Source organism: Tenrec ecaudatus, chromosome 7 (assembly GCF_050624435.1).
Source record: "Tenrec ecaudatus isolate mTenEca1 chromosome 7, mTenEca1.hap1, whole genome shotgun sequence".
Taxonomy (NCBI): domain Eukaryota; kingdom Metazoa; phylum Chordata; class Mammalia; order Afrosoricida; family Tenrecidae; genus Tenrec; species Tenrec ecaudatus.
In genome coordinates, this window is record NC_134536.1 from 124424996 (window position 1) to 124449596 (window position 24601).

At 44.8% G+C, this 24601-nt stretch overlaps 1 protein-coding gene across 1 annotated transcript in view; it reads left to right on the forward strand.

Annotated features, from left to right (window-relative positions):
- Positions 1-24601, forward strand: part of TNFRSF21 (TNF receptor superfamily member 21) — an 86304-nt gene that overhangs the window by 56092 nt on the left and 5611 nt on the right. Inside the window, exon 4 of the mRNA XM_075554997.1 lies at positions 4289-4554. Coding sequence (XP_075411112.1) covers positions 4289-4554 — 266 coding nt within the window. The remainder of the gene's footprint in view (positions 1-4288; positions 4555-24601) is intronic.

Consider the following 24601-nt stretch of genomic DNA (forward strand, 5'->3'; position numbering starts at 1 on the left):
GATGGATGACCACCCCACGGAGCCTCATTCCTGTGAAGATCAAGTCGCCTCTACTCTAGCACATTCCCTTCTGACCACAAAATAGGTGCCTCTCGCTGCCCAGGTGACCTTGAACTAGCCTCACATTCCTCACTGGTAAAACTTAAGCCCGAGCCTGTTCCTGTTGAGCCGATTCTGACTCATGAGGAGCCTATAGCATAAAAAAGCACTACTCACAGGGTTTCCAAGGTGATACTCTGAATGGAAGCAGACTTTTCCGTCGATCTTCTGCTAAGCAGCTGTTGGATGTGAGCTGCCAACTCTCAGCTGAGTGTTTGCCTGCTGTATAACTAGAGCGTCTCCTCAAACGTAGAACACTTTAGACAAACCATAGACCTATTCACACACAGTGAATTTATAGATGCTTTATTTGCATACCATTGATCAGATTCCGACTCATGGTGGCCCAGCTAGAGACAGCATAGCGGTGGCTTTCTGAGGCTATGGATCTCTTCAAAGGTGAAAGCTCTGCATTGGGCTGCTGACCAACCTGGGGTTAGCTGTTCGAAAGCTCCAGCTACTCATGGGGAGAAAGAGGAGCCTTTCATTTCTGTACAGATTTGCGCACAGCCTTGGAAACCCAAAGCAGCCGTTCTCCTCCAGCCGGTTGGGCTGCTATGAGTTGGAATCGATTGGGTGGGAATTGGTTGAAGGATAGATATTTGCATATTCACCTACTTGCCAAAATGCATCTCTGGCCCCCAAGTCAATGTGAGCCAGACTTTGTGTCACTCAGGAACATAGACACGGACCCCTGGAACATTTGCTTTCAGCTGAGGTGGCAACACTGTCTGCTTGTCTCAACATTCAGATGGCAAACAAGTGCTTTTTCATGGTCTATTTCATTCCTAACTTTTAGCAGCTTTGTCTATCTTGTTGGTCATTCCATTGTTTTAAAGTGCTCCCCAAGCACAGTTCTGGTGTCTTGTCTGCAGGCAAGACTGAGGTGCCGTATGGAAAAAAATACGTTAGAGAAGCTTCCTTCCGTCAAGAGGAGGTGGGCGGTTCTGCTGGCCATGTGTGCAATGTTGGTGAGTCAGCAATGGATGCTAAGGAAGCTGTCTTTCAACAGGCACACAAGGGGAACGAAGGTTGTAGGCTAATTTACTGATGAAAATGTGACCCGAAGTCCTTGGCAACTTAACTTGTATTCCCCCCAAGATGTTAATCCACTGTTGGCAGTGATTTTCTAGAATATGGCTAACAACAAAAAAATCAACTATTTGTGTGTATATATGTATTTAAGCACACCCTACATATATAAAATGTGTGTCTATAAATATATTGTGAAACACACATCCACATGTTATATAGATTTAGAATATATATATATATATATATATATATATATATATATATATATATATATATATATAGTTACACGTATACCATAGCTCTATTAGGAGCCCTGGTGGCATAGTGGCTACAGTGGACTGCTAACTGCAAGGTCAGCCATTTGAACCGCTAGCTGCTCCATGGTGAAAGATAGGGCTTTTTACTCTCGCAGAGTTAATAGTCTCAGAAACTCTCAGGGGCCGCTCTACTCTACTCTGTCCTATAGAGTCACCGTGAGTCGGAATGGACTCACTGGCACTGAGTGAGTTTATGCTGTAGGTAGTGTGTGTTTATACACAGAGAGTTTTCAAAGGGATAATAAAATAAGTATAAAGGACTCGCTTTACCATTCTCCAGCTTAGGCCATCGAACCTCTCAAACACGGCTGAAGCACTGGGTCGGAAGCTTCTACCCCGCATTCTACGCCCTCCTCCAAAGGCTTAGCATTCACTTTGGTTTAAAGCTGTTGCTTTCTTCTCTCCTTCATAACTGTATTGCTGAGTTTGGCCTATAACTTTCCTAAACAAAGAACACTTTCAAAGCTCATCAAATTATGCGATTCATTCATCTGGGATTACACTTATTCTGTCTTAAGAGTTTATAGCATTTTCCACCTAGCAGATACTGCCTTGCACATAGTAGTGGCTCAATAAATACTACTAAAATGTTCTGCATTGATTTCTCTCTCTCTCTCTCTCTCTCTCTCTCTCTCTCTCTCTCTCTCTCTCTCTCTCTCTCTCTCTCTCTCTCTCTCTCGACATGATGGGGCAGAATCAGTAGAGCAAACTCCAGTCCAAGTTTCCGGTAGTTGGCCATGAACTGAGTTATTTCAGACCGGCCTCCCCTTCCCTTCTTTCGGGTTTTGTGATAGTGCCCCAGGCAGAGAGCTCTGGCATGCCCGTATGGGGCCAGTGTCTGCACCATCTGTCTATTCACCAACGCCTGGAGGGGAGGGCCAGCTGGTGAGGAACATTACTGGCCCAGGAGAGTTTACTTGAGTTGACTTCTTGTTTTCAAGGATAGGGAAATCTCGTTGAGTAAATGAAAAACATGAAACCTGAGTGGGTTTTAAATTTAGTTTCCAGCCAATTTTAATTAGAGAAAAAGTTCATTGTCTTCATTCCTTATGTGCTTTTTCTTTTTTCCTTATCTTGGGGCTTAAAAGCTGTGTCAGTACTGCCTTTGGGAAAAAGGATTTGTTGTTAAACGTAAGCCTTTTTTAACTCGGTAATTGCCCTCCCAAGGCTGCATAGTTGCATCTGATAAACATGAAGTCTGCGTTTAATCCAAATCCAAACAATTGCCATGCAGTCCACCAGACTCACCGGGACCCCGGAGAACAAACAACTGTCCTGTAGGGTTTCCAGTGCTGTAGAACTGGCGGCAGCAACTGCCCCCTCTTTCTCCCACAGAGCGGCCTAGTGGGTCTGAACTGATGCCCCTTTTGTCTGCAGACAAATGTTCAGTCACTGCTGTCCCAGGGCTCTTTCCATAAGCTTTGGTGCCCAGTACATGGAACAGTGAGAAGGAGAAGGGTGTATCCCCAAATAAATCAACTCTATGGAAAGTGTTAACCAGCTCATGCTCAGGGACTATCGTATCTCCAGTGTGCAAATGAGGAAATGGACATGACAGTTAGTGGTTTGCCCACAGCCACACTGTCATTGCAGCAGGGACATTGAAGCAATGGTCCTCTGTACATGAAAACGCAGGCATGTTTTCATGTGAAGGCATTTTGGGTCTTAGTCAAAGGACCTAAATTAAGATTCAGGGACTAACAAGCCTTTGGGTGTTTGAAAGGGCCTCCCATGCCAACCACAAAGAGCTGACTTGTTCCTAAAAGTTACCTGCGGGGTTTTGAATGGGAGACAGGTTTTTTTTGAGAGACCTTATTTGCTTGAAATCAAAAACTCGGCATCTGGTGAAACCTGGCTGTGCGAACTAAGAAGCAACGGTTTGAAATGCAGTGGGCGCTGCCAGAGAGCCAGAGGCAGCGTGGGGTCTCATCCTGTGGCATTCTACTTTGACAGCTGATGAGAAAGCAGGCTTCTCCTAGGAGCTTGCTTTTCAAAAACGATTTCAGGAGATTGACTTAAGATCTGTCTACAGGCTTCCTCATCATGTGCCTCTGTGGGATTCATGGGAGATTCAGCATATATGCGGAGAAGCCACACGGTCTCTTGAGTGGCAATGAAACTTCAGAAATGATGAGTTCTACTAAGCAAATATTGAGGGCTTATTTTATACATACATTTTTTTTTTTACAACAACGGACTAGAAGAAAAGAAAAAAGAAATCTTGCCCAAGGTTAAGCTATAGTTAAAAGAAAAATTATGTTATTCATACTGGTAAGCTTTTCTTTATTTGCTTACTGCCAATGGGGAACACTGAGGAATAGACGTGGATATTGCTTACTTGTGTAGAGTCCGAGTGGTTAGATGTTTATAAGGAAGGCCTCCGTTGGGCTGAATCTCTGGTTGCCCGGTCAGTCTGCTCTCATAAAGGCCTCCAGTCCTAGAGACTTTTTTTAGACCATGCTAGATAAACTCCTGCACTGATCATCCATATCTTTCCTGGTTCTAGATTTCAGGTAGTCTAATTTATAGTCTGAGAGCCTCTAATTTACTTGGCTGCCGTGATGAGTAGATTTAACAACAAGCCACTCTGGTTATCTTGTTTGGATTTGACTTTTCTCATGTCTTTTAGGGGCAACTTACACTCCTACGATGGCTCCCTCTCCTGGTGCTCCCTTCACACAGTGAGACGTGTAGGAGAGTCCCTGCTTATCCTCAGGATAGCCTTACCGAGTTATGAGCAAGACAGCGGGAAGGCTCACCTCTTCTACTTCATGAAAGCCTTCTATGAAGATCTTTCTTCACACGCCTGCATTTGTTTGGCTTTGTCTCTGCTGTAGGGATTGACATCCTGAAGCTTGTAGCAGCCCAGGTGGGAAGCCAGTGGAAGGACATCTACCAGTTTCTGTGCAATGCCAGCGAGCGGGAGGTGGCCGCGTTCTCCAACGGGTACACTGCGGACCACGAGCGGGCCTACGCAGCCCTGCAGCACTGGACCATCCGGGGGCCAGAGGCCAGCCTGGCTCAGCTCATCAGCGCCCTGCGCCAACATCGACGCAACGATGTGGTGGAGAAGATTCGTGGGCTGATGGAAGATACCACCCAGGTAATGTAGAGCTGACCGTCTGTCTATCTGCCCTGAAAGCCTTTTCCAATTTTATCAGGTTTTATCTAACAAGAAGAAAAACTGCTATTAGGTGTTTAGGGTCACCCGTAGGCCTGAATACCACTCCTTCTCCAAAAGTGGTTGTCCGTGGCTGTTCGTTAAATCGTCTTGAAAACTTGAAATTTGGATACTTGGACCCCACTAACAGCCATAGAATCAATTCTGGCTATAGGGCAGACTAGACTGGCTCTGTACGCTTCTGAGGCTGTACGTCTTTAGGGGTGTTACTCCCCTCAATTTTCTACCGCGGGGCAACTTAGGAGATCAAACTGCTGGACGTACAGTTAGCAGCCCGAAGCATACACCCACCAGGAGTCAATCAGAGTCCTTAGTGAGGGGACCGAGGAACCAGCATGTTTTCAAGAAAGCCCTCCAGGTGACTAATGAGCCCAGCTGAGCATCATTGCCTTTGGGGTGGGGTCAGCATCCGCAGCCAGCTCTGCTCTTGCTCACTCGTGCTGCTATCTCATTTGCACAACCTCCTGCAAGCAAGGCCAAGAAGGAGGACTTCCCCCCCCTCTTGTTTTCTTGATACTTTTCCCTCCAGAGGATCTGTGTGTATGTGGGGTGGGGGGTGGCAGCAGTCGATAGCAGGATTGGGCTTGTTCAGTCCTGTACATCAGCTGGGAACTGAGGCGCTCAGGGAGAGAAGGGTTTGACCTATTTATAGCCAGTGGCCTGGCAGCCCTGGCTTTGAAGGCAGATAGTCACTACTGTATTTGAATCCTGGCTCTGACCCTGAGTAGCTGGGGTTCGCCAAGGGTGAGTAACTACAGTTTTGTCTGTCTCTGTGATCTCATTTGGAAGCCTACTTTAAGGGGCGGGGAAAGAATAGATATCAAGTTTCTAAAAGCTGGGCATATCGTATAGGAGTTCTACAAATGGTACTTAGTTAGGATCATGGTGTGATGGGTTTTCCTGAGCCCTTTCTGCTTTCCGCAAACTCTATGAATTGGGTACCAATCATGGAAGCCTATTTGCTAGACATTTGGAGGAAAGTTGCAAAATACATTCTAAAAGAAATGTAATACGAGGCACTGGCGGTCAGTGGATACTATCCAGCAGTGGATACTTACATGTTGCTTTGGTGTGGAACAGATTTCTGTGGAACTTCTAGATGAAGACAGACTAGGAAGAAAGACACAGCACCGAACTTCCAAAATGCAACCACTGACACTCGTACAACTCTTATCACAATCCACACATCCATCCATTGTGTCAAGCACATTTGTATATTCGTTGCCCTCATCATTCTCAAAACACTTGCTTTACACTTGAACCCTTGGTATCAGCTCCTCATTTTTTCCCTTCCCTCCCGCCACCCCCCTCCCTCAGGAACCCTTGATGATTTATGACTTATTATTATTTTGTCATATCTTCCACTGTCTGACATTTCCCTTCACCCAATTTTCTGTTGTCTGTCTCCCAGGGAGGAGGTTATATGTAGATCCTTGTAATCTGTTCCCCCTTTCTCCCTCACCTTCCCTCCACCCTCCCAGTATTGTCACTCTCATCTCTGGTCCTGAAGGGATCATCTGTCCTGGATTCTCTGTGCCTCCAGTTCCTATCTGTACCAGTGTACATCCTCTGGTCTAGCCAGATTTGTAAGGTAGAATTGGGATCATGATAGTGGGGGGAGAAAGCATTCAAGACCTAGAGGAAAATTGTATGTTTCATCATTTGCACCCTGATTGGCTCATCTCCTCCCCGCAACCCTTCTGCAAGGGGATGTCCAATTGCCCACAGATGGGTCCTGGGTCCCCACTCTGCACTCCCCCTCATTCACTATGCTGTGATTTTTTTTTTTTTTTTTGGTCTTTAATGCCTGATACCTGATCCCGTCTACACCTCGTGATCTCAGAGTCTGGTGTGCTTCTTCCATGTGGGCTTTGGTGTTTCTTAGTTAGATGGCCACTAGTTTATCTCTAAGCCTATAGGACCCCAGACTCTATATCTTATTTATTTTTAAATCATTTTATTGGGGAATCATACAACTCATCACAATCCACACATACATCCATTGTATCAAACACATTTGTTGCCATCATCATTCTCAAAACATTTGCTTTCTACTTGAGCCCTTACTATCAGCCCCTCACTTTTCCCTCCCTTCTCACTACCCCCTCCCCCATGAACCCTTGATAATTTATAAATTATTATTTTGTCATATCTTTCGTGTGACACTGATTTTTATGGAAACCCATCTTCATATGGACCGAGTGAGGCTTGCTATGTTGGGCCATATTTGTCACCAACTCATTCATTGTTGGTTTTTGCAAAGCTGTATCTTTGTACACTCAGTGATCACTTAGAATGTGTATCTTGTCTTTAGGGTACGCTATCTTTTTGAGAGTGATTGAGGTAGTGTAGTAGAGGCATGACAACAGGCAATGTTTCACTGAAGACTCTGAGCTCCATAAATGTTTATCAAGCCCTACTTTATTAACATTCTTATACCAATCCCAAACCAAACTCACTGCCATTGAATCAACTCTGATTTATAGTTTCCCTATTTAGTGTTTCTGAGACTGTAAGTCGTTACGAAGGCAGACAGCCTCATTTTCCCCTCAAGAATTGGCTGGTGGGTTTGAACTGTTAACCTTGCAATGAATAGCCCAGAACTTAACCCAGAGCACCACAAGTACTTCTTAAATCCTGTCATAGGTGCTGGAAAATATGGATGTATGTGTACCTCATGTCGTCAAGAGAGGTTCCTGACAGAATTACTAGTCAGTGGACAAGAAAACAGTCTTTACCACCCCCACCACCCCACGTTCTATACTTTCATGCTCTTTCATTCTCTTAAACATTCTAATAATATATTTTTCTCAGGGTTATTATTACTCAGAAACAGTGGCATCACAGTGTAGTCTACTTGTTATGATGAGGGTGAGATGGTAATATTCAAGGTCTTGTTCCATGGTTTCATAGTGAGCATCCTTATTAACTGAACATCATTGTCTGCCTGCAGTCTGGATCTAGTTCTGACTCAAAATTGCCAGGGAACACAGTTTTCTGGCAGCCAACTAACTTATTAGTTGCACACCATGTAACTATTGGTCCACAGCATATGTCTGTAATTTGTCAAGTCAAACCAAGAGAATCAGAAGGCTGCGGGGTGGGGGGGGGAGCATAATTGAGACTTAATCCTTTCGTTTTTCAGGATGCGTGTGTATTCCTTTAGCATGGTGGTGCCCCTGGGGAGTTGGGACTTTGCTCCCGAGTTAATGGACCCTTAATGTGTAAAAATGACTTTTGAATGGTAATTTTTTCTTCCCTTTTCATGAGCTCGAGAGCACCTATGTGATGTTCCACTCAAAGGCTTAGCCCTGGTGTGTGCCTTTTATAGTGTCTGTCAAGAAGAGCTAATCCATTAATCTCCATGGTGGGTTATTAGCCTTTTTTTTTTTTAATTCCACACACCCAGGGTCGGCCTTTTCCCTCTGTAGCACGTGTGAGTGCATTTGTCAGCGCTCCCCTCCTTCAGTGTCAGCCTCTGAATTCAACCTCGCTTTGTAAGATCTTATCTGGTTCTCTCTTGCCCAGGTTTAAGCCTTTGGAAGATGCAGCAAAGTTCAGGAATAGTTTATGAGGATATTTTCCAAAACAACAACAACAACAAACACAGCTGTAGAGCATTCCAAATGGTCTTTTTCCAAACTCTACCTTTCACATTTTCTATCTTTATTAAAGGAATGCCTACTGTAAATTGCTTATAAGTATTTTACTTTGATTTCTTTATTCATCCTGGGGCTGTTCGGCATTCAACTACTTTACTTAATTGCAGTTTGGCTACATTTTTAATGTAATTACTGATATACTTTGGGTTTAAATCTACGATTTATTTATTTTGTGTTTATGGGAGTGAAAAAAATCCTCTTTATATTAACTGAGTATTCTATTAAGTCATCTATTAATCAAGTTTTTTTTATTATTATTAGTCTATGTCCCTCTGTTATACACGGTCAGGAGTGCTCAGATTTCCTGCTGCAGTGAACGCCCCTGTTCTTCTCTGGAGCCCTGTGGCATAGTGGTTACATGCTGGACTGTGAGCTTCAAGGTCAGCGGTTGGAAATCACCAGCCACTCCTCAGGACAAAGACTGGGCTTTCTACTCCAATGAACAGTTAAGGCTTGGCCACTCACCTGGGGCCTTTCTGCCCTCTCCGGTAGGGTGACTATGAGTCGGTATTGACTTAATGTGGCAGTGAGTTTGCTTCTTCTTCTGTTCCACCCTCTTGCCAGCCTCAGCTTCCGCCTGGGATAATTTTCCTTTTATTGTGATTAAATTGACATATAGTTCACATATTATACAATTCAGCATTTTAAACCTATCCAAGAAGTGTACCACAATTTTTGATCATTTTCTTCATGCTTGTATCCATTATTATTAGCTCTCTATTTCCCCCAATTCCCCCTATCATAGCCAATTAATGATTTTATAGATTTATCTATCCTGATTTTATTAAAAACAACATGTTTTTCTTTAACAATGAAAACCAAAAACCACCCCACAACAATTTATGAGTAGAAAAAGCTAAAGAATCTGGGAAATAATAACCAGAGCAAGTTATGTATGGGTCAACAAGGAGAACCACGGGTAAGGTGTTGAATGCTAACCTAACTCCTATCTGCAGCAATCTGCTTTCCAGTGCATTCTGCCCGAGGACAAAATGATTCCCATCCCTCGTCACGGTGTGAGGGACTTCAGTGGAGGCTTAATTCCTGTGGGGATCTGAAAATGAATTTTAAGCACTTACTGTCACCCTTTGGGTTTTGCAAACAGAGTGTTCAAATTTTGAATTCTAATACAATTCCCTCCTCTGCTTTTGGATTGTATTAGTTACAATCTTTCTATCACAGGGCTGAGGTGCTCCTTCTGTGTGGGCTTGAGATAATTTTTCTTTTGCCTAACGAATATTTTTCAGCATAGGTTTCCAACACTGGACTCTGTTTCCCCTTTCCGTGGTATGTGAAAAGACTGCAGGGTATCATTTCCCCTTTGACTTTGACGGACAGCTAGAGATAGGATATTTGATGGAGAGTTGCTTTCTAGCAGTGCTTTCAGTGGTGTTCTAGTGCCTTTGTCTTTTACCTGCCTTCGTACGTATTTTGGTTCATTTGAAAATATAAAGAACTTCCCTTCTCCTTGCATTTGGTCCCTCAAGTTCTTGGCTGCCTTGGTTCCTCTCTAGCATCTTCAAAGAAATAAGCAGATGCTCACGCATGCCAAGTGGCTTGTATTTTGTGTTCTATTCAACTTTCTAGAAGAGTGAGATAACTAGCTTGAACAAACATGGAAGCCGAGCATGGCAAGGGGTGGTTTAGATGGCCCGTTGCCTCATGGTTTTACTTCTTTCCTCTGGAAGATGTGTCTTCTATCTCCCTCTACCTCAAGGAAGAATTTCAGGCAAAGTTTAAACAAGAACTAGTTTCTCCTTCTTTGTTGTTTAAGGTTCCTCTGTTAAGCAACAAATGAGGTGATAGGGTTCCTTTTTGAAAAATCTATTCTACATAGCAAATTGTGGGTAAGATATGATTCCAGGTATTTTGAGCAATGTGATTCCAGGAACTTTGGGCAATGCAACGATGAATTAGGCTAATTCAGTGTCCTCAAGGAAACTTCTGGTGGAGTGGGAGAAATGGCCACACATTTCTATCACCTAAAGGTCTAAATCCAAGAGGGTGGGGAGGAAGGATGCACTGAATAGAGAACTAAGCAGCCATTATGACTCTAAATTGAAATGTGTGGCGATTGTGCCAGGATACATGCTTCTCGTGCCAGCAGTCACTTTGGGCACACTTGGTAAATTACTGGGCCTCGCTGCCTCAGTTTCTTCATTAGATGGTGGATGAAACATGAGAGACTATCGGGTGGGCTGTTGTAAGAATTAGGTGATGGCACTAAGCACTCGGCCAATGCTTACAATTAATATTTGCTCTTATTTCTACAATCTAGAGGTTAGAGAGACTGGAGGCTCTCCTCACGACCTCCAACTCATACACATAATAGAGCCTGTAAAACTTGAACTCTTAGGATCGCCTGGTGTCGGGCAGGGAGGTTTTTCAATTCCAAGATGATTTCTGGCAGGAGGGTTGCTAGCTGGATTCATTGCCCAACCAACCATTGGAAATCCCAGCGATTTGTAAACATGTATTCCTTACTGCCCATCTGAAGTTTCCTAGGCTGACTGCAGTGTTTTCTTTAGGGAAGAAATACAGGCTATTGGATGTGGAAAGATTGTGAGGGGCTTCCTTGGTCACTCTCAGGAAAAGGGGGGCGGTCCTCGTTGAGCACCTGAGTTTCTCGGTTTTTTTCTAAGAATTGATGTAGGTCAGGTAGAGGAGTTGGACAGCCACGGTAGAGCTCTTCTCCCTCCTCCTTTACGGCGAAGTCGACTAAAATGACGCTGTACTTGAACAATTGGTAGTTGAATCAACATTTCCGTTGTATTGGTTTCCTTTCTTGCAGTACGCCGATTGTTGGCGTACCCCCCCAAACCAGCTGCAGTCCAGTTTCCATTCATGGAGACCCCAGGGGGTGCAGAGAAATGTGCTCCCCTGGGGGCATGCATGACCAGGATCTTTCAAAAGCAGATCCGGAGGACACACTTCCCAAGTTCATCTGGGTGGGTGCTAACCAGTCAGAACCAGTTAGTAACCAAGTGCTTAATCCTGTGTACCACCAGGGGCCCCTGGTCATTGTTCTTTGCTACGGTGTGTAAGTTTGAGCTCACACACACCCCATAGCACAGAGCAGAACTGCACCCTTGTGTTTCCCAGACTGCTATTCTTTACGGTACCATATCTTCACGTCTTTCCTCCCCTAAGAGCCACTGATGGGTTTGAAACACTGGCCTTACCGAGAGCAGCTGAGCGCTTTACCCTTGAACCCCTGACTCCGTCAGTACTTGTTAACCCTTCAATACCCACCATCCTCAAGTTGATGTCAACTCATCACTACCCCATCCTAGAGTGGAAGTCGGTACGCGTGCTAACAACCTCATCTTTCCCGGAGCACTGGGTTGGTGGGTGTGAACCACCACGGTTGTGGTAACAGCCCAACACCTAACCCACGGGGCCACCAACGGCCTGCTCAGGATCTACGAGGGCATCTTTGTTGGTTTTCCCAGAACCAGAAGACAATTTACCGCACTTTCTTTCCCCTCTTTTTCTCCTCTCCTCCCTCTCCCCAACTGCTTCTAGTTCCTGCTGAGAGTGTGTGCTGGAGACTGGGTGGCTTTGCCTGTATCATACAGTGGGAGAAGCCAGTAGCCGAAGAAGCACTGTGCCTTCCATTTTGGCAAGGAAAGCACCGTGCTTCTGCTGCAGAGGGGCCTACAGTTACTGGGGTTTTGTTTTTGTTTTTTCATTTGCCTACCAGCTGCAGGATGCAGCTGTCCTGATCTATGGGTCTGACCGAGACCAGCTATTCTCAGAAATTTAATGTTGGCAGGGTGAGTTGAGGCAAATGGCAGCTGTACACTTAATATTGTTGGTTTTCTGGCTCTGCCAAATGATCTTTGTCTTGAATTTACTAGTTGGCCATCTCTTCCAAAGGGACGATTATTGTCTTCAGTCCTGATGGTGTTCGGTTGAATCTGCATGTACTTCGCTTTGGTTCTTTGCTGGGTTACCACTGAAGACCAAGTCGATTCATTTGCTAGTTCTAACTGGGCCCTGTGGAACATCTGGGGGTGGTGAGGAGAGAGGACATTGCGAGGAGACTGCTGCTATACAACACCCCAACGTACATCTAGTAGTGCTTGTGTTTAAGGTGGTCACTGTGCATACAAGGGCCTGGCAATGATTCCAGCTGTGAGCTTCCATTGGCCTTTCCCATGCAGTCAGTGCTGTTGTTACCCATTGCTTCCAACTCCCAGCGAGTCAGCTGTTGCACTTACCACAAGGTCTGGGGTTTACCTACATTTGTCAGCAGCCTGCTGTAGAACCCCAGCTGTACGCCTGCAACGATGAACTCGGGAGAGCTGGTCCCTGCCATTTAAATAGCCCACCGTTGGGAGGAAGACATTGTGGGTAAGAGTGACAGTTCAGTGGGATCAACTACAACAGTGGGCTCAAACATCATTGTGACGCTGGCTCATGACCGGGGAGTGTTCGGTTCTGTTGTCAGTGGGGTTGGTCGATAAGAGTCAGCCCGCTCGATAGCAACACGGCAGATAAGCTGTCAGAGAAGTATGCAGTGGATTATAAGATAGCATCAGAAGACAGGGAGACTTGGCCCACCGAACAACACACAAGAGACTAGAGCAGAGGGAGGTTTTCTCCCTTGGAAGTCGTTCTTTAATAACCAGGTTATAGATTCCTTCAAGAGAACAGACTTACAACTCATGAAATGGCTTTGTGCTGTGGCCCTCTGCCCAAAGATTTTCACTTGTTTTCTGCTCTGGGAGCCCCACCTCTTCTTTAGACCATGCCAATGACATCTCTTTGACTTAATATCTTGCTTTGTCTTGCCCAGTGATGAGCTTTTTGGAAAACTTGTGGCCTTAACATTGCGATACATACATACATTTTTGTCAGTATAGCTTTAAAGGAAAAGATGGTGTTGGCTTAAGTAGCACTCTCTGTTGTATATTTTTGGTTATCATATCCATTGCAATGGCTACGGAGAACTCACAGGCAAAATTCATGACCAAAGGGCTTATGAAGGACGTTGGCAGGTTGTAATGCGAGTGAGACTTGCTCAGGATAGAGATGTTTTTCAGGACATGCTGTAAAGTTCTTTCAGTTCTGCTAATTAATGCCCAAAGGGACAGGCAACTCTGCTAGAAACCTCAGCTGAAAGGTGTTCAGCTCAAGCTCCATGAGTCAGCAAGCACATCTCCCTGAATTAGGCGTCCAGAGACAACCCACTCGACAAGCCAATCTCTTGCCGCAAAGCACTCAGCTGTACTTTTTCCAGGGGGTTAGCAAGTCCGCCGCTCTTGTCTCCTGTCCTGGCGCCTGGTTCTAGTGCTGCTGCTCTGCTTTGTTCTGGCCTCAGGATCCAGGAGGGATACTGCACCGGGATCTGGGGCCCAGGGGATGCCCTCCACTCCTGGCTCTTGCTGGCCATGAGACCCCTCCTCCTGCTTCTCAGAGGGTTCATTTTATACCCAGCAGGATGGCCTTCCAGAGAATTTGGTTCATAATTGCTCACTGATGAAACCTATCAGTGTCTCCCTTGCTTTACCAAACCCAGTCAGGAAAAGGTCGTTTGGTGGGAGTTATAGGCTTTGGCTAGTAGAGCCACATTAAATACATCACTGTCCCTACGGGTGTCACACAGGTAATTTAGTTAGCAAACGTGAAAGCGACCACCATTATGTGCTGAGCCCTGGATCAGCCTCGCATGCACAGAGTCTGCCCGTGTGGAGCTGGCACTTTTATGGGAGGGGTCCCTCTGGGATGGGAGCCAATTGGTAGAATTATATTTTGTGAAGCTGCTATTTACAGGGATTTAAGAGGGCATCCCCCCAACCCCCCCTCCCCAGACACAGTATCTCTAGATTCAGAAAAGGCACAGTTGATGAATGTGTGGCATTGTTTACCCCTTTCATCCACACCCCTCGTGGTTTTCTCAAAAACTGCATGGGGTGGGGGGGGGGGACGACTCAACATCAATATGACGAAAAGAAGCGTACCCATACCTTCAATGATCAGTGCTATGGCACATCTTTTTTTAACTGTTTTTTTTTTTTTTTTACCCGAAGCCTATATCTGGAGAAAGCGTCATAGCTTCCAGTTCTGGCCTCCCTTCCCTTCCCCGTGTTTGCGAGAGTGACGCTCGGAATATTGATCCGTGAGGACCAAGAGTGGGGAGACTTCGGGAGGAGGGATGTCATTGTCGTCAGCCATAGGTGTTCTTACTCAGCAGGAATGTCCACATTGGAATCACTTATCACTCATCATATCCTTGGGAAGAAGAGCTGCCACTACCAATTTCCCAGCGAAACAAAACATTTTCAGAAAGAAACCAGATTTATCAGGAAACAGGATGAAATTAACAAGTTAAAAAATACCAGAGAAAAACAAGAAACCTTTTAATGGTTGTTGTTGTTTTGTTTTTTTATACTCACGAGTAAGGAAGGTTTTTCTAAGAATGATAAAGCATGCACACCAACAAGAGCCACAGAGGTAAGAACACATTCAAAGACATCCTGGTCAATCTATAAATCAGAAAGCACCACCTTCGAGTCAAAAAACAAAATAATTTTAGCTAGATCATTTATAACACAGGCGTTCATTTCCTTAAAATAGGAAGAACTTTTTTTTCCTTGTAATTTAATTAAGGAAGAGATCAAGCAACCAGGTAGAAAAATGGACAATTGGCGAATAAGACCGTTCATGGAAAGTGAAATACTGAAGGCTTTTTAAACTTGAGAGATTTTAAAACTCATCCACAATAGGACAAGTTCAAATCACATGCTTTGGTGAGATTCCATTTTAACCTCCTAGACTGGCCAAGAGGAAGAGGCGTGTTAACACACGCGTGCGTCCAGGGGCATTTGGAAAGAGGAAGCAAGCCTACTGCGGATGGGCATGTAAAGCAGTCTCACTCTTAGGGAGGTCCACAGTACCTACAAAAATGTATACAGATCAGGCCTTGGTCCCACTTCTGGGCCTATAGCCTATATGAGTCAGAATCAACTTAAGCGTCGTGGGTTGGTAAGTCATCAGCAATCGTGGGGGGAGTTGCAGACGTGGATCGGAACATGGAATGAACAGGGAATGGGATTTTCTACGGACTTTTGCCCCCTTGTAGATACAGATGCACATGCAACAGTACTCATTGTGGCTTCCCTGAAAAGACTCCCCAGCCTTTGCTCGCGCTCAAGGAAGGCGAAGCAAGAACAGTAAAGCACCAATTCCAACTTTCCTCACTTAAATTTGCCTGAAAGACTTTTGGAGTGTGGACATTCCCTATATGGATTTGTCAGAAGGAGTGAGTCAGACCTTTATGGGATAATCTCAAGAATTGTTTTTTAAATTTAAAAAAAAAGGCACAAAACAGTGTGTCCCCTATGTTGCCATTGTGTTTTTTAAAAAAATCTAGGGGCTAGAGACTATCTCTTAAGGGTTTCAAAAAAGTATTTGGAAAGGGGGGATTAGAAGATAGTGCACTGTTTACATCAAATACACGAAATCCCCTTGTCCACATATTTCTTGGTAGAAGACTATCTCTTGAAGAGAACACACGAAATTGGTGACAGTAATTGCCACCTGGGAGGGAAATCGGAGGCAGAGACAGAGAGAAGTTTTGTTCATCCTTTTGTGCCTTTGGCGTGATGTACTGATGTACCACGTATTACCTCACGAGTAAAGTTTAGAAAAAGACATAATTGCCCAACCACGTATGGTCACCTAATGTCTAGAATGGAGCTGAGCCTTTTATGGTTCAGCAATCTACTAAAACTGTGAGTCGACCTACCCCAGCTCAGAACCAAGAGAGCCACCTATTCAGTAACACACACACACACACACACACACACACACACACACACACACACACACACACGGCTTCCTTTTGTGAGACGAGCTTCTCAGTGAGTCAGCTGAGGGCTGCCATCGCATTCCTGTTGATGTCAGCAGTCCGGACAGCTTGCAGACTCCCAGGCGAGCAGCTGGGCTGTGCACTCGCCCGCGTGCCTCCCCTCCAGAGCAGCGAGCTGGTTCTTACTAGCTTTGGCAGCTCTGTGCAGCACCGTTCATGGCTCCTGTAGCCTTTTCCCTTTGCACACCCAAGAGAGGCACAGTTCTCCTCAGGGCAAAGATGGGCCAAGGCCACCTGGACTTCACCTGGGGAGGAGCGGTAGCCCCTGGGGTTCTGTTTTGAAATGAACTCTAAGAAAAGGCCAGAATGAGCAGATGACATAAACACAAGACTACAGGTACGGCCTAGATGTGGGGTGGGATAAACAAGGGGGAAGCCCAACAAGGCGAGTAACCGGATTGGGCAGTTGTTAAGCACTCAGCCACTAGTCTGAAGATTAGTGGCCCCAACCCCCCAGGTACGTGGTGGGGACAAATGTGGCTTCGGTGAAGTCTGCTTCTTGAAGACCACAGCCTTGGAGACCCTATGGAGCAGTTCTACTTGTCTTAGAGGGTCACAATGGGTTAGAGTCGCAGCTGAAACAAAATACGTTCATTATCCTGTTCTTGAGCAGAACTGGGATGGAAGATGGCTTTAAAACTAATTCCCCAGTGTTTTTGGAATTTCTTGGTCGGAATAAGCCTGATATCCTCCCTCCTGATGGTGGGCGCATCCCACAAACTCTGCTGTTGGCTAGCTCCCCTGTGGGCAGCGCAAGGCTCAGCTCTTCCTGGGCTCTGCCACTTCCTCGGTCCGAATGACCCAAAGGGAGGCTGAGCAAAGCTTTTTGGCCCCACGCTCTTGAGTTTGCTTCTATCATATGACCATTCGTGACCTCAGTGAAGCCTACGCTCCACATCAAGTTGCCACTCCGATTGCCCAGTCGTCCAGGACAATGTAAGATTTCAGCATGAGTCCTAGTCCCTGCTTATGCCACCCTCTCCTGTGGTTTAGCTCTGGGCAGGGGAAAGGGGAAGCAAGAAAGAGCATGAAAGACTTTGGCTGAACAGTCTATCGGAACCCTAGGGAAAGTCTGAGGAGTGTTTGTCTTCAGATTACTTGGCTCTTGTCCCTGTTGTAAGACTTGGAAGATGAAGAAAAGGTGAAAGCACAGGAGAGCAAATACTCATCAACCCATCACCTAGCATCCAGGGGTACTCACATTTCAGCATCTTTGCTTTACCGACAGATCCACATGGGTCTACCATTCCACATTACCATTTCTAAGACTGTCTCTCAAATGTCTTAGAGCTGATAACCTTTCATAGGCTGTAACAGTTGGATCTTACACTCGGATCTAGCTCACAGTGACCCTATACACACACAAAGAAACACTGCCCAGTCCGGCACCATCCTCACAATTGTTGTTCTACTTGGGCTCACTGTTACAGCCTCTGCGCCAACTTACTTCCCTGATGATGTTCCTTTGATTTGCTAACCTTTGACTTTACTACGTGTGATGACCTATTTTAGGGTCTGGTCTCTCCTAATAACCTGTACAAAGCATATGAAATGAAGTTTTTGCATGCTCCCGTCTAAGGAGCACCTGGCTGTATTTCTTCCAGGACAGATTTGTTGATTCTTTTGGCAGTCTGTAGCACTTCAATTTTCCTCACCAGCACCAGAATACAAAGGCATCAATTCTTCTTCGATCTTCTTTATCCAGTGTCTAACTTTCACGTGCATATGCAGAGACTGAGACCCCCATGGTTTGGAGCAGCAGCGACATGCTTGCTCCTCGGCGCTTTAAAAAGGTCTTGTTCAGCAGACTTATCCAGTGCAATGCATACTTTGATTTCTTGACCACTACTTCCATGAGACTTCATTGTGGAACCATACAAGATGAAACCCTCGACAGGTGCTATCTTTCCCCCACATTAATCATGATGTTATTTATCGGTCAGGGTTGAGAAGTTTGGTCTTCTGAGTTGTAATCCATATGGAAAACTGCAGCCCTTGATCTTCGTCAGCATGTGCTTCAGGTCCTCGTTACTTTCAGCAAGCAAGACTGTCACATCTGCAAAGTTCTGGGAGTCACCGTTTTCCCCTTTTCCCCTTAAATTTTTCTTTTTGCTTGTGGGTGGTGGGTGGTGAAACCTTGCTCAGTGAATTTGGGTTATTCTTGGATTTGAACCAGAATTTGGAAACTAATCTAAAAGTCTTTGTCTCTTTTTATCTGGGATTTTATAAAAACTCCCACCTCACCTTTTTCTTGTAAGGGCAGTATATTTTATTGTTTAAGGGCAAAATCACTGTGTACAGGAATTAAGATAAATTCCGGTACATTTCTTTAAAGAGAATTGCCAAGCCCTAGACTCCCATTATATCTGAAATCTTGGAGCTAAATAGCTATGGATAAGAAAGCTTTACTTTTTTGTTATGAAATCTTGTTCTATTAACAAAGACATCAAATAGATTTGGTTATTAAGAGATACTTGCATGGCAAAAAGGATAGCATTTTTTTTCCTTAAGAGCCCAACCTGACATGCCTATTTAAAACCAAGACTATACCCATTGTTCATTGAGTTGAGTGATGCTTGGCCAACCTCGGTGTTACAGACTGGAACTGCTCCATAGAGTTTTCTAGAGTGTAATCTTTATGGAAACACATCATGAGGCCTTTCTTCCTCAGGCCTACTGGATGGATTTGAACCTCCAACCTTTAAGTTAGTCATCAAGGGAAAATCCTTTAGATTTTCCAGGGGCCATCCAGTTTACAGGGTTTGTTATCTCCCTGAACAATTGGCCCAGACAGGGAGGTGACCAAAGAGAACAACATAGAAATAAGGCAGACCTGGTCTTGAATCACAGCTCTGTGACTTTGGACGACTTATTTAAGCCTCTTTGAGTCACAGTTTTCTCACCTGTGAAATGGAGCTAATGAAAGTTGCCTGACCACTAAAGGAGTTTGATGGATCACTTAGGTTGAATCATCTACCACAGTAACATTAATGGCTTCTTTCTTAAAGTTCCCTGTAGTCTTCTGGACCTGAGTAAAATGCTGATCAACTCAGAATGGATGGTTAAATTAGTTCAAATAGGAACTTGTGAGTGTGTTTTTCTAAACTCTTTTTAAGTGACCCAGATTTTCTCAAGGGTCACTGTCCTCCCCTTTCTTTCTAAGTATGATGTGATCTAGAAGGAAGTTCAGCTGGAAAGAGGACTTTCAACTGCCAGGGGATTTCCTCTGAAGATTCGTAGGCACTTCTGGCTGCAGGAGAGGGCAATGGGGAGCCTGATGGAAGCCAGTTTGATCGTGGCAGCAGCCATGGGGTGAAGGGGAATTGTGGCAGCAGCCCGGTGAGCGGCATCAAGGCTGGGTAATGAGGGCCTCATTTCAGGAGCTCAATGAAGCAGCAAAGTTGTGGATTCGTTTTGTGGAAACAGATCGTGCAACCACAGGGAGGTTGCAATTGGGTAGTAATTGAAAGTGACTCGGTGGTAAACTTTATTTGAATGGGCCAGTTGGGGGTACCTTGGAAGGACCACGGGAGTAAGAGGTAGGAAGCAGCTAGCAGAATGGAACAAAAAATCAACATACTCTGAACTGAGGGAACTTAGGGACGGCCTTGTCTAACCTTTATAGTGTGGAAATGAGGAAATGGATCCGAATGGGGAAGTGGTTTCTTTAGACCATACAGTCAGTGAGTCAGTGTGTCTCCTTTCTTCCCTGGTAAGGATGTCCTGGGATTTCCATGACTTTGATTTTTAAGAACTGTGGTGAACATGCAATTGATGCACAAAAGATGGTTTCTGCAGCTGGAGCTCCATGTGCCTGCGTTCGTAGTCCACAGAACACCATGAATGCTGCTGCTTAAGGAAAACCAACTCTGACCCACAACATTACCAGGGGTGTCTGCGTGGACCTGGGCCTCTAGAATTTTCAACAGCTCATTTTTGGGCAGAAGTTCACCAGGTCTTTCTGCTGCGACACTTCTGTGTAGATTTCATGCTCCAACCTTTCAGTCAGCGGCCGAGCATGTCAACCATTGGCTCTCCGCAAGGACTCTCTTTTGGTCTAGGAGAAGAGACAAGTAGATGTCTCACACTCTCATGTGATTGCTAGACCACGCTTGCCATGAATAAGACGTGAAGATTTCTATTCCCGTTCATGGCTCTGCTCATCATCCGTGGGAAAGAGGAAAAGATTTGTTTTTTTCAATTTCAAATGCATTTGAAATGGAGAATTACTTTTGAGTTTCAGTTTCAGGTTATGATTTTGATGAGCATTTAAGAAGAGACACCAGGGATCCACCGGGAGAGCGGGAGGAGCGACGTGGAGGCCCGGGGTGGCTGAGGGGTGCGGGCGGTCGCGGGGTCCTCTGGGCACAGATGTGGGGAGGCGGAACTCGACAGGAAGGTACTGTTTGCAGAACTGAGGGGAGTCCAAGGTCACACAGGGCAAGGACAAGGTAGAAGAGGGTCGTTCGGGAGGACCGACTGAGGAGCGACCAGGCCTGAGAAGAAGCGACGTTGCTCCTTTACATACAGCTTCCACCGCTGTTTCCTCACACGTGTAGTTTATCTATATATTTCTCACGCTTCTAACTTTTCTTTGCCAAAGTCCTATGCTTCGTAAGACCAAGGCCTCTTGGAATACCCCCCTCCCCCAGCTCAGATTCTTGTTTGCGGTGGATAGTCCCTTAAAAATTTTGAAATAAAATATTTGGGAGTGATCAATTTAACAGAGACCTATGAGATCACAAAATTATGACAAGTCTCCGTGGAGGATTGGAAAGCCCGCTATTAAGAATCACTTGATCTATATCTGAATTGAGCTAGCCCTATTCCTTTGATTAGTTTTATTTCTTTTTTAATTATTGGGGGCTCGTACAACTCTTAGCACAACCCATCCATTTACTGTGCCAAACACATTTGTACATTTGTTTCCATCATCATTTTCTTTCTACTTGAGCCCTTGGTATCAGCTTCTCTTTTTTTTTTTCAGCTTCTCATTTTTATCTTTTATTAGTTTGTGTTGAGTTACTTTGGGACAACCATGCTGTGAGGGAAAAGAGCGCATCTTTGGGAGTGGGATGGGAACCGTGCCTGGCATGGAAAAGGTGGCTCTTCTCTGTTACTCCTCTCCTACCAACTGGGACCAGAGCAAGAATAGTTGGCTTCCTTGATTCTCCAGAACTTTCTTTCTCCCACTCTCAAAAACAGTGTTTGCCATCACGCCATCCAGAGATTGTCAACCTTCCTAATGCTGCGACCCTTGAATACAGCTCCTCATCTTGTGGGGACCCCCCAACCATTAAACAAGAAGAAGAAGAGAACCAGTGTTGGAGAGCTCTGCTTGGCTGGGCCGGGGGTGAAGGATTGGCATAGACAGGCGCATTGTAGCACAGCCCCAAGTACAAGTTAAGTTATTGTTCTAACGCTGTAAGATCTCCATCACTCAGAAACATTCAAGCCCACCAATTGCAAGCAATAACCTACTCCGCACATCCATTGGTTGGTTCCTTACAGTCAACGGTGGTAGCGACCCCAAAAGAAAATTGTCAGGTCAGTCAGTAACCAAACCCTAGGTGTGATCAGAGGTTGCGTAGGGTCAACCATCTATCTCCCTTCCCTTATCTGTTTGGGACTATTAAATGTAGTGTCTGGAAGGACTAAGTATTCTTTCATAGAATCTAATCAGAAATACTTTGGGGACTCACCGGGCCAAAGGAGACCGTCCTTTCTCCTATTCAGTTCAGTCTGATGGGTTGTACTGTTGGGCTGCTTGCAGAGTTCTCCCTGACCCACTTCACTTGAGTCTGTCTTACTTTGGCTACTTCACTTCCCACCTAAGCGTTCTGAGTTAGCATGGCTCTGAAGCAAGAAGAAATGCGCTTTTTCAGTGTCTCCAAAGGAGCTCCAAATATCTGGCGGATGCATTGCCTTCTTGAGTCAAGTTTTCCCAGACCTTTCTTTAAAGTCTTAACATCTGCCTCAGTGCAATAAGCTCCATGGTTCTAATACACCTGTGCCCGTGAGCACTTACCAGAAGTACAGAGAGGAGTCGGCAACATGGATGATCTGCCTACCCCGCCACTGGGCTAAAACAAGGACCGCTGCAGCCACGTTTTCAAGTTAGCACAACTCAACTCAGCCCACTGCCGCCGAGTGAATCCCAATCATATGAGCCCCACAGGAGAGGGTGAAACAGCCCCTGTGGGTTTCTGAGACTGTAGGAAAATACTCTTAATCAGTGGGGACCCTTAAAGAAAGAGAACACCAACAAATTAATGTTTTTCCCCTAGTTATAAACATTAATACACCCTTATAGATCATTTGTAAAACTCAAAGAATGAGGAGGAAGTATGTTACTCACGATCTATCTGTGTGTACTTTGATACCTTTTTGCTCACAGTGTTAAGAAGGTACGACCCTCTGCTCAGGGAATCTGGCTCTCCTTCCTGGAATCTCAATCTCGCTATGGTTGTTTTTCATTTACTGTCGACTCAGAAGGTTGAAAGCATGAATTTTCAGAACTAATAAAGTGGCTTCATTTATTCCACATATTCTTTCCTGATGGAAACTACTAGAGATCGCACAAAGAAAGTAGAGTTGCAAGGATATAAACCTACTTTAGGGTTATCATTATTAATGACCATCGTCATTATCAAGGTAACCAAACCAAATGGGCTGTGATCAAGTCAAGTTTGGCACATATATGGTTTTTGAGATTTAAAAAAATCACTTTATTGGGAGCTCGTACAACTCTTATCACAATCCATACTTAAATTCATTGTGTCAAGTACATTTGTATATTTGTTGCCACCATCATCTCCAAAACATTTTCTTTCTACTGGAGTCCTCATTTTTCTCCCTCCCTCATGAGCCCTTGATAATTTATAAATTATTATTTTGTCATATCTTACACTGTCCGACATCTCCCTTCACCCACTTTTCTGTTGTCCATCCTCCAGGGAGAAGGTTATATGTAGCTCCCTGTCATCGGTTCCCCCTTTCTACCCCAGCCTCTTTATGGGAGTAGAAAGCGTCTTCTTTCTCTTACAGAGTAGCTGGTGGTTTTGAACTGCTGACCTTGCAGTTAGCAGCCCAACTTGTAACCATTATGATACCAGGGCTCCTGATTTAGGTAAAGGAGGAATAAATATATAAAGGAAAGGGGAAGTCTCTGGGAGCACTTTTAACCGCACATGCCTTTAGATTGATAATCTGATATGCAGCCAGCTATTAAATGAAGTGAGGGTTACTACTGCTAAAGTTAAAGTCAGTGGTTCTCAACCTTCCTAATGCCGTGACCCGTTAATACAGTCCTCATGTGGTGGTGACCCCGCCACCATAAAATTATTTTCGTTGATTCTTCATAACTGTCATTTTGCTACTGTTATGAATCAGGTGACCCCTGTGAAAGGATCATTTGACCTCTAAAGGGGTTGTGACCCACAGGTTGAGAACCCCTGGTTTGCGTAGACTTTCTAGAAAAGTTGCCAGGTACCTGGCTTTTGCTGTAATCAATAATTTTGTTGTGGGAAGGTGAAGTCCTTTCTCAGGGGCATGTTCATAGTCACCCGACCCTTAACCAGTGATTACTGATTTCGCCAGATGAACATTTTCCCCAAAGTATGTTGGAGATCACATGTTTAATTTCGACTGATCAGAGTCCTTTGACAGTAGTGGAAATGAAAATACTTACAAATTTGAACAAATTGAGCTTAGGGAATAAGGTGGGTGGACTCTTGTGGTCTGCTGGCATGTGATGCGTGGGTGGGAGTTTCTTTTTATGGCAAGAACAGAGCACTATATTGACTGAACATGTCTTCCAAAGTAATGTCCCTGAGAACCAGTGTGCAGACAAGTGCGCTTTGTCAAATAGCATGAATAAGAAATGTGAACTGGCATGAATGGCTATGTGCATTTTCAGGGAGGAGTGGCACATGCCAAACTATTGAATTAAAATTTTAGAAGCCTCTACATGAAACTTGTCATGGATTGAGAGGGGGCTGCTGGGAATGCCTGTTATTCCGGTCTTAAATGTACACTGGAAACAGTAATGGGGTGTGGGTGGTGGCAGAGAAGAAAAGACTGTTGGTGAGTTAGTAATCAGTTGTTTCAGAATTTATAATCATTGGCAAAAAAAATTCTCAGGTCTTATAAGTTGTAAAAGAGGAAGTGGTGTTTGCTTTGTGCCTTACCTAAAGGGCCATCTAAGGCAAGACATTGATGTTCCAGTCTCGGTCTTCCTATACGGATGCAAGTGGAGGGATACAGGTTTTGAGGAATGGTGATTTCATAGCTCTGGAGAGGGCCACCTGGTCCCCATAGTTTCATCCATGCGAGAAGAGTTCATTAAAAATCGAAAAACCAAATTTGCTTCCTTAGATTCAATTCTGGCTCACAGTGACCCTACAGGAGAGGGCAGAACTGCCCCTGAGGG